This window comes from Mytilus californianus, unplaced genomic scaffold, assembly GCF_021869535.1.
Source record: "Mytilus californianus isolate M0D057914Y unplaced genomic scaffold, xbMytCali1.0.p SCAF_4, whole genome shotgun sequence".
Lineage (NCBI taxonomy): Eukaryota > Metazoa > Mollusca > Bivalvia > Mytilida > Mytilidae > Mytilus > Mytilus californianus.
The window spans coordinates 70,696,751-70,709,710 of NW_026262690.1; the positions used below are offsets into that span (position 1 = coordinate 70,696,751).

At 32.7% G+C, this 12,960-nt stretch overlaps 1 protein-coding gene across 3 annotated transcripts; it reads left to right on the forward strand.

Annotated features, from left to right (window-relative positions):
• Window positions 1–639: 639 nt before the first annotated feature.
• On the forward strand, window positions 640–11,618 carry LOC127698704 (FAU ubiquitin-like and ribosomal protein S30). Of its 3 annotated transcripts, none has more exons than XM_052202334.1 (5): window positions 640–692; window positions 2,255–2,336; window positions 3,250–3,388; window positions 6,877–6,932; window positions 11,449–11,618. In XM_052202334.1, exons 2-5 carry the CDS (start codon window positions 2,262–2,264, stop codon window positions 11,572–11,574), a joined length of 396 nt encoding a protein of 131 aa, XP_052058294.1. In that variant the 5' UTR covers window positions 640–692; window positions 2,255–2,261; the 3' UTR covers window positions 11,575–11,618. The 3 variants fall into 3 exon arrangements, with proteins under 3 accessions (XP_052058294.1, XP_052058296.1, XP_052058297.1); XM_052202336.1 differs by having other exon boundaries at window positions 644–692; window positions 2,252–2,336; XM_052202337.1 differs by lacking the exon at window positions 640–692 and adding an exon at window positions 788–803 and having other exon boundaries at window positions 2,252–2,336.
• The last annotated feature ends 1,342 nt before the right edge of the window (window positions 11,619–12,960 follow it).

Here is a 12,960-nt window from a genome sequence, read left to right on the forward strand (position 1 = left end):
TGACAACTCGCCCCACTGCCAAATCGCCCCACAACAAATCGCCCCACTTTTTCACCAACTCGCCCCACTTTCTAAAAAATCACCCCACTCTTGTTTACCGTTGAATATAGGTCTGCCAACTCGCCCCACTTATTAAAAAGGTTAAAATCCCGCTGAATATAAAAGGTCTGCCAACTCGCCCCACTTATAAAAAATAGTAAAATCCCGCTGAATAAAGGTCTGCCAACTCGCCCCACTTATGAAAAATAAAAATCCCGATGTATTTTATAGTCCAACAAATTCGCCCCACTTATGAAAAAGGGTAAAATCCCGCTGAATAAAGGTCTACCAACTCGTCTCACTTATGAAAAAAAGAATAATATCTTACTGCATTAATGACTACCAACTCGTCCCACTAATAAAAATCGAAAATTGAATACAAGTGATTTGTTTTATTCTGTGTAGATAAGTTTTCATAAGTAGGGCGAGTTGGCAGATCTTTATTATATATTATCGGTTTACCCTTTGTCATAAGTGGGGCGAGTTGGTAAACCAGAGTGGAGCGATTTTTTAAAAAGTGGGGCGAGTTGGTGAAAAAGTGGGGCGTTTGGTGTGGGGCGATTTTGCAGTGTGGCGAGTTGTCTTGCTTCCGTTTTGACGCATGCTCAGTGTTAACTTCCTTTTTGGGCTGAATTTGCATTGCACCAGCACGTGTAAGTTTTGTTAGATGATTATTGTTCTATTTTAGGGTATCGAAACTATATATTTAAAGCGTTGAAATATTTCACAACCTTCAGACCCACGTATTGACGAAAAACAGAGAGGTAGGTGCATTGCTAACTCATCCCCAGCTTCACAGTAGTGGGAAAACTAGTCAGACCCCATGCTAAGAGTCTGGTAAGCCTAAGGACAGGGTTTCCAACTTGAATATTGGTATGGAGTCATATCCTTATGAGATTCTGTCGTCTCAAGAGCAAATTTCTTTTTTATGCTCCCTTGTCCGTCTGTACGTACGTACGTCCGTACGTCCCAAAATTGGTTTCCGTTCTCTAACTTGAGTTTGGCTCAACAAAATGTTATGAAACTTATACACAATGCTTATTACCACAAAACAAAGATCAAGTTTGAATTTTGGTGGCGTCATTTTAAACGTTCTAGAGTTATGCCCCTTTATAAGTGGGAAAATTGCAAAATTTTTAGTTTCCGTTCTCTAACTTAAGTTTGCCTCAACCAAATGTTATGAAACTTATACACAAGGCTTATTACCACAAAACACAGATCAAGTTTGAATTTTGGTGGCATCACTTTAACTGTTCTAGAGTTATGCCCCTTTATAAATGGAAAAATTGCAAAATTTTTATTTTCTTCTAAATATCAAGGACGTATAACTAACATATACGTCCTTGTAAATATCAAGTAAATTTTTAAAAAATGGAGTTATCTTCCTTTGTCCATGATTATAGTTGAATCAACTACAATCAATGCTTTATACAATGCAATGTTTAATTTTGACTTCCACTGATAAAACACAGATCAAGTTGAATTTGGGTAGTGTCACTTTAACCATTATTGAGTTATGCCCCTTTATAAATCGAATGATTGCAAAATATTTAGTTTCCATTCTGTAACTTAAGTTTGCCCAAACCAAACATTATGAAACCTATACACAATATTCATTACCACAAAACTAAGATCAAGTACAAATTTTTTGTTTCCGTTTTCTAACTTTAGTTTGCCTCAACCAAATGTTATGAAACTTATACACAATGCTTATTACTACATAATACAGATTAAGAACGAAATTTGGTGGCGACACTTTTACCATTCTTGAGTTATGTCCCTTTATAAACAAAAAAATTACAGAATTTTTCGTTTCCGTTCTCTCACTTTAGTTTTTCTCAACCAAATGTTATAAAACTTGTACACAACCGTTCTAGAGTTATGCGTGTTTACAAATAGAAAAATTGCTGAATTTTTAGTTTCTGTTCTGTAATTAAGTTAGCCTCAACCAAATGTTATGAGACTTACACACAATGCTTATTACCACAAAACTCAGATCAAGTTCCAATTTGGGTAGCGTCACTTTTACCATTCTTCAGTTATGTCCCTTTATAACTATATGATACGCAAGCGGGGGCATCATCTGTGTCCACATGTGGACACTATCCACATTTATTTCACATTGATATTGAATATGCATTTGATGTATCATGAGTATTACTTGTCTGACAAAAACTGTAGATAATTATCACATTTATTTTATTTTTATCAGTAGGTTAAAAATGCAGCTTTTTGTACGGGGTAGCCAAACCCACACCTTTGAGGTGTCCGGAACAGAAACCATTGCAGATATCAAGGTGAATGTTGAAATTTTTAAATGGCAGATGTTTTATCCAATATGATTTAAATATATACATCTAGATTATTGCTTAAAGGGGCATAAGCTACGAGATATATAAAAAATCTAATACTGTTAAAAGGCTTGTATAGTCCGCGGTTTTATTCTCCAAAATTGAACCTGCCAGAAGGGGTGCAGATTATATAGAGTACAATAAGCAAGAAATAAGAGAGAAAAAATCGTGAGGTGGTTTGTTTACGTTCCGCCATGTTTGTTATTGATATATAGGGCGCTCTTATCATTTTTCAAACTAATGATTTTACCTAATCCATATTAAGTTATTTTTATTCAAATAAACATTTGCATATTTATAATATATTTACAGCAAAATGCATACAAAAGAGTCATATGTACATGTATAAAGCTTGGACTGACCACATACATGCATCACTAATTATTGTCCAAGGCCAGCCTTTCTGTATAATTATATCACTTACTCAACAACAAGAGCATCCTATTTTTCCACTTGGAAACCCACTGTGCTGCTCTCTAGATAATGCTTTTTTTTTTGTTACTACATTTTTCCAAGTCATAGAGATAACTTTCATATGTTTTGTGATATTCTTTATAATTTTACTAATTGGCATGAAATATGAAGGAAGATATATTGAAAAAAAAGAGGAAGAAGATAACAAAGGGATATTAAGCCTCATAGGTCAATAACAAACTGACAATGCCATGGCATTAATAAAAAAACAACCAAAGACAAACAAAAGTAAATAAAACACAACAAAAAAATATAAAGTCCAAGTGACACAAAGTCACAAACCCAAACAAAAAGAGAGGGGTGATCTCATACTATCAATAACCTATTATATAAAGACTTATTTAAAATTAAAGTATTACCTGCAATAAACCATTTTATGTTTCAGAGCTTTTTATTAGCAAAGGATGGATTTCCAGTTGAGGAACAGGTTATTATGTTTGGAGGAAAACCCTTACAGGATGATTTCCAGCTAACTAGTGTCAATGAACTTTCAACTCTTGATGTTGACCTCAGAATGCTTGGAGGTAAGCTTTTATTTTTTGACTTTTCACTTCATTATATAACATACTAAACTGCTAGAAATGTATGTGTGCATTTTGTTAAAGACAACACTAGAAAAGCTTTGACAAGAAGTATTTTAATTTTCTAATTATAAATCTAGTCTTATCCGAGGCTGATGAAAGCATAAATCATCTTTTTATCATACCAAGTCTATGTTTCATTTACTTTAAATACATGTATATATGCCTTAGCATTAGAAGTTCAAATTTGCTATCCTCGACAGTTGGATTTATGTTTTCCAAACAGAGAAAAGAGTGCATATAAATTGGTTGAAGAGGAAATGTCATGAATTTAAAATATTTGTCAGTTTTGGAGACAAACCGCCTATTAGAATATAAGAAATTGAACTTGAAGAATAACTAATCGGCACATTAAAATTAACCATTTGGTGCACAATATAATACTTTTGATTTTTATACGACCGCAAAAAAATTTTGTGGTCGTATATTGGTATGACGTTGGCGTCGTCGTCGTCGTCGTCGTCGTCCGGCGTCGTCGTCGTCGTCCGGCGTCGTCGTCCGAATACATATTGGTTTTCGCACTCTAACTTTAGTTTAAGTGAATGGATCTTTTTGAAATTTGACCATAAGGTTAAATACCACAAAAGGAAGGTTGGGATTGATTTTGGGGGTTATGGTACCAACAGTTAAGGAATTAGGGGCCAAAAAGGGGCCAAAAATGAGCATTTTCTAGTTTCCAGACAATAACTGTGGAACGGTGTATGGATCTCTCTGAAATTATACTACAAGTTTCCATACCACAAAGGGATGGTTAGGATTTGCTTTGGGGGGTTATGGCTCAAACCGTTTAGGAATTAGGGGCAAAAAAGGGGGAAAAACAAGGTTGTCCTGGTTAATGGACAAATACTTTAGTACAAAACATAATTTAAAGCAGTGTAAGGGAGATACATCAAATACATCATTGAAATTATCTCCCTTACACTGCTTTTAAATTATGTATAAAGTAATGGTTAATGAACAATAAAGATAATCTAAAACAGTGTAAGGGAGGTAATCCAAATACAACGTTTTAGTTACTTCCCTTACACTGCTTTTAAATTATGTTTAAAGAAATGCATATTTATAAAGGAAGACCAGTAAAAATATCTGCAAATGTTTTCATCTTTTTTTTTACAAAAAAAATCCATATGAAAGATTTGACACTATATTTTTATTAATTCTATTATAAAATAGATTAAGTTAGCACTATGGTAAATTTAAATGGGTAATTATGGTTGCCAACTCCATTGGAAATTTGAATTGAGATTATGACCATATCTTGAGGGAAAGAATTTTTTTAGGGGAAAAGGGGGGGGGGGGGGGGGATAAAAAGAAATTGTGGGGGGCCAATTTTTTCTCATTTCAGATTTCAGAAATTAAAAAGAATTATTCTTCAAATATTATTTTTTTTTCAAATTTCAAATATTGAAAAATTTCAAGAAGTAATCTTTAATTGCACAGTATGGCGCATTAGATTTGTAAAATCTTTGATCACATTTATTTATTTGTTATGCCGAATCTAACAGTGTATTTAGATTTTTAATTTTGGGTCCAGTTTTCAAATTGGTCTACATTAATGTCCAAAGGGTCCAAAATTAAACTTTGTTTGATTTTAGCAAAAATTGAATATATGAGGTTCTTCGATATGCTGAATCTAAACATGTATTTAGATTTTTGATTTTTGGCCCAGTTTTCAAGTTGGTCCAAATTGGGGTCCAAAATTAAACTTTGTTTGATTTCAACAAAAATTGAATATATGGGGTTCTTTGATATGCTGAATCTAACCATGTATTTAGATTTTTTATTTGTGGACCCCGTTATCTAATTGGTTCATATTGAGGTCAAAAGGGTCCAAAATTAAACTTTGTTTGATTTCATCTAAAATTGAATTATTGGGGTTCTTTGATATTCCAAATCTAACCGTGTATTTAGGTTTTTAATTTTGGGTCCTGTTTTTTAAATTGGTCTACATTGAGGTCCAAAGGGTCCAAATTAAACTTAGTTTGATTTTAACAAAAATTGAATTCTTGGGGTTCTTTGATTTGCTGAATCTAAACATGTGTTTAGATTTTTGATTATGGGCCCAGTTTTCAAGTTGGTCCAAGATAGGGTCCAGTATTTAAACTTTGTTTGATTTCAACAAAAATTGAATATATGGGGTTCTTTGATATGCTGAATCTAAACATGTATTTAGATTTTTGATTATGGGCCCAGTTTTCAAGTTGGTCCAAATTGGGGTCCAAAATTAAACTTTGTTTGATTTCAACAAAAATTTAATATATGAGGTTCTTTGATATGCTGAATCTAACCATGTATTTAGATTTTTTATTTGTAGGCCCCGCTATCAAATTGGTTCATATTGAGGTCAAAAGGGTCCAAAATTAAACTTTGTTTGATTTCATCGAAAATTGAATTATTGGGGTTCTTTGATATGCCAAATCTAACCGTGTTTTTAGATTTTTAATTTGGGTCCCGTTTTTTAAATTGGTCTTCATTGAGGTCCAAAGGGTCCAAAATTAAACTTACTTTGATTTTAACAAAAATTGAATTCTTGGGGTTCTTTGATATGCTGAATCTAAACATGTGTTTAGATTTTTGATTATGGGCCCAGTTTTCAAGTTGGTCCAAGTTGGGGTCCAAAATTATACTTTTTTTTATTTCAACAAAAATTGAATATATGGGGTTCTTTGATATGCTGAATCTAACCATGAACTTAGATTTTTTATTTGTGGGCCCCGCTATCAAATTGGTTCATATTGAGGTCAAAAGGGTCCAAAATTAAACTTTGTTTGATTTCATCAAAAATTGAATTATTGGGGTTTTTTGATATTCCAAATCTAACCGTGTATTTAGATTTTTAATTTTAAGTCCCGTTTTTTAAATTGGTCTACATTAAGGTCCAAAGGGTCCAAAATTAAACTTAGTTTGATTTTAGCAAAAATTGAATTCTTAGGGTTCTTTGATATGCTGAATCTAAACATGTGTTTAGATTTTTGATTATGGGCCCAGTTTTCAAGTTTGTCCAAGTTGGGGTCCAAAATTAAACTTTGTTTGATTTTAACAAAAATTGAATATATGGGGTTCTTTGATATGCTGAATCTAACCATGTATTTTGATTTTGGACATTGGACCATAATAGGTAAATTAAAAAAATTCAAGTTCTTAGACCACATTCTTTCTGTGTCAGAAACCTATGCTGTGTCAAATATTTAATCACAATCCAAATTCAGAGCTGTATCAAGCTTGAATGTTGTGTCCATACTTGCCCCAACTGTTCAGGGTTCGACCTCTGCGGTCGTATCAAGCTGCGCCCCAGCGAAGCATTTTATTAGCACCTAATCTAGCATTTGTGAATCTTCTCCTTTTCCCTAGACCAACATAAATCTTATAGATGATACTTTGATCGTAACAATGCTGAATTTTCTTTAAAAGTATAATTTTTTTATCAACAGGTAAAGTTCACGGTTCTCTTGCTCGTGCAGGAAAAGTCAAGGGACAGACACCTAAAGTAAGATATTGCTGTATGAGTATACAAAAATTAGATATTATTATACCCCAAATTTATATTCATATTATCACCTTGTTTATTTAAAAAAGAAGGTGTGGTATGATTGCCAATGAGACAACTCTCCACAAGAGACCAAATGACACAGAAATTAACAACTATAGGTCACCGTACGGCCTTCAACAATGAGCAAAGCCCATACTGCACAGTCAGTTATAAAAGGCCACGAAATGACAAATGTAAAACAATTCAAACGAGAAACTAACGGCCTAATTTATGTACAAAAAATGAACGAAAAAACAAATGTGTAAAACATAAACAAACGACAACCACTGAATTACAGGCTCCTGACTTGGGACAGGCACATACATACAGAATGTGGCAGGGGTTAAACATGTTAGAGGGATCCCAACCCTCCCCCTAACCTGGGACAGTGGTGTAACAGTACAACATAAGAACGAACTATAAAAATCAGTTGAAAGAGGCTTAACTCATCAGATGGATAAAAATACAAATACTACAAATACAAGTGGATGTGGCCGGGTACTTGTACATCCAAACACAGGGTTCGACACTAACGCTAGTCCGCTAGCCCGAGGCTAGTAAAAATTAGGGAGGGCTAGTAAAGTTTTCATCACAGTAGTCCGACGGGCTAGTCAAAATTTTGTTAAAAACTAGGAATTTCACAAAATTTTAATTGTCAACAAATCCCAGATTTTTTGCTGACCTTTGCTGTCTTTATTGTACAAAGTTTATTCACGTATATTTTGATTGTCAGACATTTTTTTAACATGAAAGGTACTTTTTGGGGAGGGGAAAGAAACGGAAACAATGATGGTACTTAATACATTGAAAACCATGTGTGTTACAAACGCTGTGATGATTCTAATCAGAAACCTGGATCTCAAAAGTGCTTTCATAATATCAAAATAATAACATGAATACGAAATTTACATACATTACTACCGATACCATCACTGTTTGGGAAAAATTGTACAACTTATTGGCAGGAATTTTAAGCCATTTTTTTAGTAATTGGGAATTTTCTCTAGGGGAAAAAGCTGTATTTCGAATGTAATTTGAGGCAAACAATATCATTGAATTACTGTCATAAAAAACAAAATTATAGGTCTCTGCAAGGATTTGTATACTATACAATTCCTTGGTCTCTGGTAAAACTATACAGATTCATAAAAACAAAATTATAGGTCTCTGCAAGGATTTGTATACTATACAATTCCTTGGTCTCTGGTAAAACTATACAGATTCATAAAAACAAAATTATAGGTCTCTGCAAGGATTTGTATACTATACAATTCTTTGGTCTCTGGTAAAACTATACAGATTTTTAGGAATAAAATCTTTTCCTGCAAAAAAATAAAATAAACTGAAACAACAAGGGAAAAGAAGGAGTCCATGAAGAATTATGACAAAAAACAGCAAGGGCAAACCTTTCCTCTTTTGTTGGTGTATTTTTAAATTCCTAACTTATCCATCTTCATTGAAGACACTAGTAATAATGATAAGTAAAATGAGGATGATGATGTAATGATCGAAAGGGGTCTTCAAAATAATTCGAACACATTCTTAATATAGATGATAAAAATATGATTTTTTTTTTTTTTTTTGTATTTTTTATTAGCAAACCAGTGAAATTTCATGTAACAAAACGTGTTCAAAGCCCTCTGGAAATGCTCCAGAACACAGGATTTAGCTTCATTTGTATCAAAATTTTCTGGGGGGCATGCCCCCAGACCCTCCTAGATAGGGTTGTGCCTGTGGCACGACCGTCCAAGTGCCTTCAGCACTAGGAGGACTAGTAAATTGACAAGAGGACTAGTAGAAAATAATTTCACTAGCCCTGCAGGCTAGTACATACATTTAGTTAGTGTCAAACCCTGAAACAACAAAAAGACACTAAGTGTAGATCTGAGAGTACTCACAGTTGCGGACAGCTAGTTCAAAGCCTCTAACAATTAATAAAAAAATCATGCTGTCCATTTGTCCAAAAATATTTTTGTTGCACTTAATATCAGGAATTACTGAACAGAATTATTTCGTATTTGGTCAGCAGCTTGACAGGGATGAGTTGTAATGTGTTACCACTTTTTGGATCTGTAGATACAAACATTAATCATAATTGTAATTGGTGTAACATGTTTAAAATCTTATCAAACAATATTGAACTACTTGAGAATCAGACTCCATAAAACATAAGTAATAGCTAAATTACAATTTTAACCAGATTTTCGAAAGAAAAATTGGTTATTGATTTGGGGATGTACGACAGGCGGATGGCTGCCAAACAGTGTCCGTTCATTAACATGAAAACGCTTTGACAAATCTTTTCAAATTTAGATATGTTGTTTCCTGTGACTAAATGAAGATGAAGTTCAGATTTTAGCTTTTCTCGTTGTTGAGTTGTAGACCTTTCAATAGCCAAAAGGGAAACTTATTATATGATTTTGAGTTATTTCCCTTTGAACAGAAATGTAATTTCTATGTCATTTGGTCTCTTGTTTATTTTGAGGTATTTCCCTTTGAACAGATATGTAATTAATTAATAAGTATATATTTTTTACTTGATCCTGATTGCAAATATCATTTACATTAGATAATAATCTATTTTTATTTAAGGATATATTTCATTACATTGTTATTCTGTATAAACTAATTTTCTGAATGCTATATATATATATATTTTTTTTTATCAAGGAAACTCCTTTAAAAACTAAGCTTATATTGTCTATTAATAAACATATATTTAGATTTCTGATTTTGGGCCGAGTTTTCAAGTTGGTCCAAATTGGGGTCCAAAATTAAACTGTGTTTGATTTCAACATAAATTGAATATATATATAGGGTTCTTTGAAATGCTGAATCTAAACCTGTATTTATTTTCATTATTAATAAAATAATACCACATTGAGGTCCAAAGGGTCCTAAATTAAACTTTTGTTTGAGTTCATCAAAAATTGAATTCTTTGGTTCTTTGATATGCTGATTCTAACAATGTACTTAGATTTTGGATATTGGACCATAATAGGTAAATGTCTAATTTCAAATTTTTCAGTTCTTTGACCACATTCATTTTGTGTCACAAACCTCTTTTGTGTCAAATATTCAGTCACAATCCAAATTCAGGGCTGTTTTACGCTTAAATGCTGTGTCCATACTTATGCAACTGTTCAGGGTTCAACTTCTGCAAGAAAACCGGTTTGCTGTCACTCTGACATGACAGCCTCTTGTTATGAATACATACACTACAGCTCACGTGGATTTTGCTATTTCCACGTGCCCACCATGGGCGTGGGCACTCTCTGTCCACGTGCCCACGTTGTCCACGCGTGTCCACGGGTATACGAGTGGGCGGAAGTGAATCGATCCATGTCTATTTCATGTTTTATATGAGTCAGTAAGAAGCTTTAAATATAAAAAAAGAAGATGTGGTATGATTGGCAATGATCGAGACAACTCTTTACAAGAGACCAAATTTGACAAATAAATATTAAAAAACGAGCTGTGTTTTGGCATGGGTATTTCAACTATCTGTTATTATAATAAAGAATCCTAATTTAAATATAAATTAAGTTATGTTTATGATGACATGCCCTTCCTCCATCGATACTTATTGGTGTATGCATAATGTTACCTTCAATGTAATCGTAGCGTTAACTTGTATCATAGATATACAATCGTAGAATTTATAATTAATCCTAGGATATTTTAAATGTAATTTAAGCTGGTGGTTATGTTTATGATATTGTGATAAAAGTTTAGAACCAGATGTACAATGTACTTATGTTACTCTGACTTGGCTGTAAGTGTTGTTCTCCACGTAGCTACTGCACTAAACCATTCAGATGGTAAGGATTTTTAACCAACTGCTGTTGAAAACTAGTCTGACAAGTGACCATAGTGCAAAGTGTTAAAATAAAACATACCTTCAATCCTATAAGACTTAATTCCATTACATTGCTTTGCTAAACATTTCTATACATATTATTTTAAAGAGTCAATTGAAAGGTGAGAGGTTTTGAATTTATATAAAAATGTCCAAATTAAGCTTTCATACTATTTTTATAATAAATTTACTATATTCATAAGAATCAGACATCAGTTTGATTTAAAACATGTTATATTCAGTAAAATAGATGTGAAATTACATTATGTTGTTCATAAGTTTCCATGGGAGATCATCTAAAATCATTTGATCTTTTGAAATATTGATATTATCTCCCTTTAAAACTTATTAAGGCTTAAAGTATATTTCACCAAGTATTTCAGATATTAATTTAGAGAAACCTTTGAAGCATGCATAGTAAAACACCATTTGAGGAGATATAATTCAAAAATTTAAATTTGGACCTTTTTTTTTTGCAATTCAAAAATTCCTGGTTCTAGAATCCATTTTGCAAATAGGTAAGCATGTTAAATCTTGTATGTTAGCAGGAGTAGTCCATGGAAACATTCTTATATTTCAATTAAAAAAATCTACATTCATTGTTTGGTTATGTAGGTTGAAAAGCAAGAGGCCAAGAAGAAGAAGACTGGCCGTGCCAAGAGACGTCAGCAATACAACAGAAGATTTGGTGTTGTTGTATCCACATTTGGACGAAGGAAGGGACCTAATGCTAATTCCTAAACTTTGTACAAACATGATACAGAAATAAAATAAATTGTAAATAATTACATGTTATTCTTATGTATTGAAATTAATTGATTTGAAAAGAAAACTCACTTCATAATTTTAGTGAATTGTATTTATAAAAGTAGTGTCACTGATTTATAACCAGATGTTATTATTAAGGATGTATAGATATACTGTTTTCTGCTCTTTGGTGTTTCTTGGACACATTTCCCGTTTCCATTCTCTATTTCATTTTAAACTTGGAAATAAATGATTTACTAGCAATGCATTGGACTGTATCAAATAATTTGAAATCACTGCTTCTGAAGCCTTTAAACTTGTTAGAAACTTTATAAAGTTACACTTAAAATTACATCTCAAACACTTGTCATTTTAATTTTCTTATCTTACAGTGAGTGTCTATATTTTTTTACCTATCCAAATGTGCAAGTCAATTCCTTCTTTTTTAATTTTCTTGATCTGATATACAAATGTAATTTCTTTAAATATTTAGGCCCTGAAAAAATATAGTTCTGTTTCCTGCCTCCCTGCACACACTTCTGGGTAAGCACTTGTAAAAGTCCAGACATTTTTTTTGTTAAGTTTTCTGCTAAAGTTAGATAGAAACTACTTGTGATAGATCATTGATATTTGATATAAAGTTGTATTACTATCAGTTTTAGGCGCTGCCACCTAGACCATGGTCCAGTGACTTTGAATTAATTAGCAATTTTCAATGTTAAGTTTTCTGCTTAAGTTAGTTTGATAGGATCTACTTTTGATAGATCAATGATATTTTGTATGAAGTTGCATTACTATCAGTACATATCAGTTTGACGACTATTTTGAGGCCCTGCCCCCTAGGACATGGTCTGGTGACTTTGAATTCATTAGCAATTTTCAATGTTAAGTTTTCTGCTATGAAGTTGCATTACTATCAGTTCGATGACCATTTCGAGGCCCTGCCCCCTAGTTTATGGTTCAGTGAATTCATGATAAATTTTCAATGTCAAGTTTTTCTGCTCAAGTTATATTGATAGGAACTACTTACAATAAACAACGATATTTTCTATAAAGTTACATTACTGTCTGTACATCTCAGTTTGTTGACCATTTTCTAGATCATGGTCCAGTGACTGAATTAATAAGCAATGTTGCTGTCCATCAGGTTGTCTTTTTCTGAATTATATGCCGATAGGCAAGACAGTTCTCTGTCAACAGTTTATATTCTTATATTTCTGATTGGTCTCGAGAAGATAAGCAATCATGTTTCGATTTGAGATGTGTTATTTCTCTTTATAACAATTGTTTCTTCATTGTTACAAATCATTTAAAATTTAATAACGGGTACTTCGGGAAAACATAGCATCCAAAAAATATGATTATTGTTATCTTCCTTGA

Coding starts and splice junctions, on each gene's coding strand:
- LOC127698704 (XM_052202334.1), top strand. CDS start 2,262: ATGCAGCTTTTTGTACGGGGTAGCCAAACCCACACCTTTGAGGTGTCC. Junction 2,337..3,249: donor AAACCATTGCAGATATCAAG/GTGAATGTTGAA, acceptor TTTATGTTTCAG/AGCTTTTTATTAGCAAAGGA. Junction 3,389..6,876: donor TGACCTCAGAATGCTTGGAG/GTAAGCTTTTAT, acceptor TTTTATCAACAG/GTAAAGTTCACGGTTCTCTT.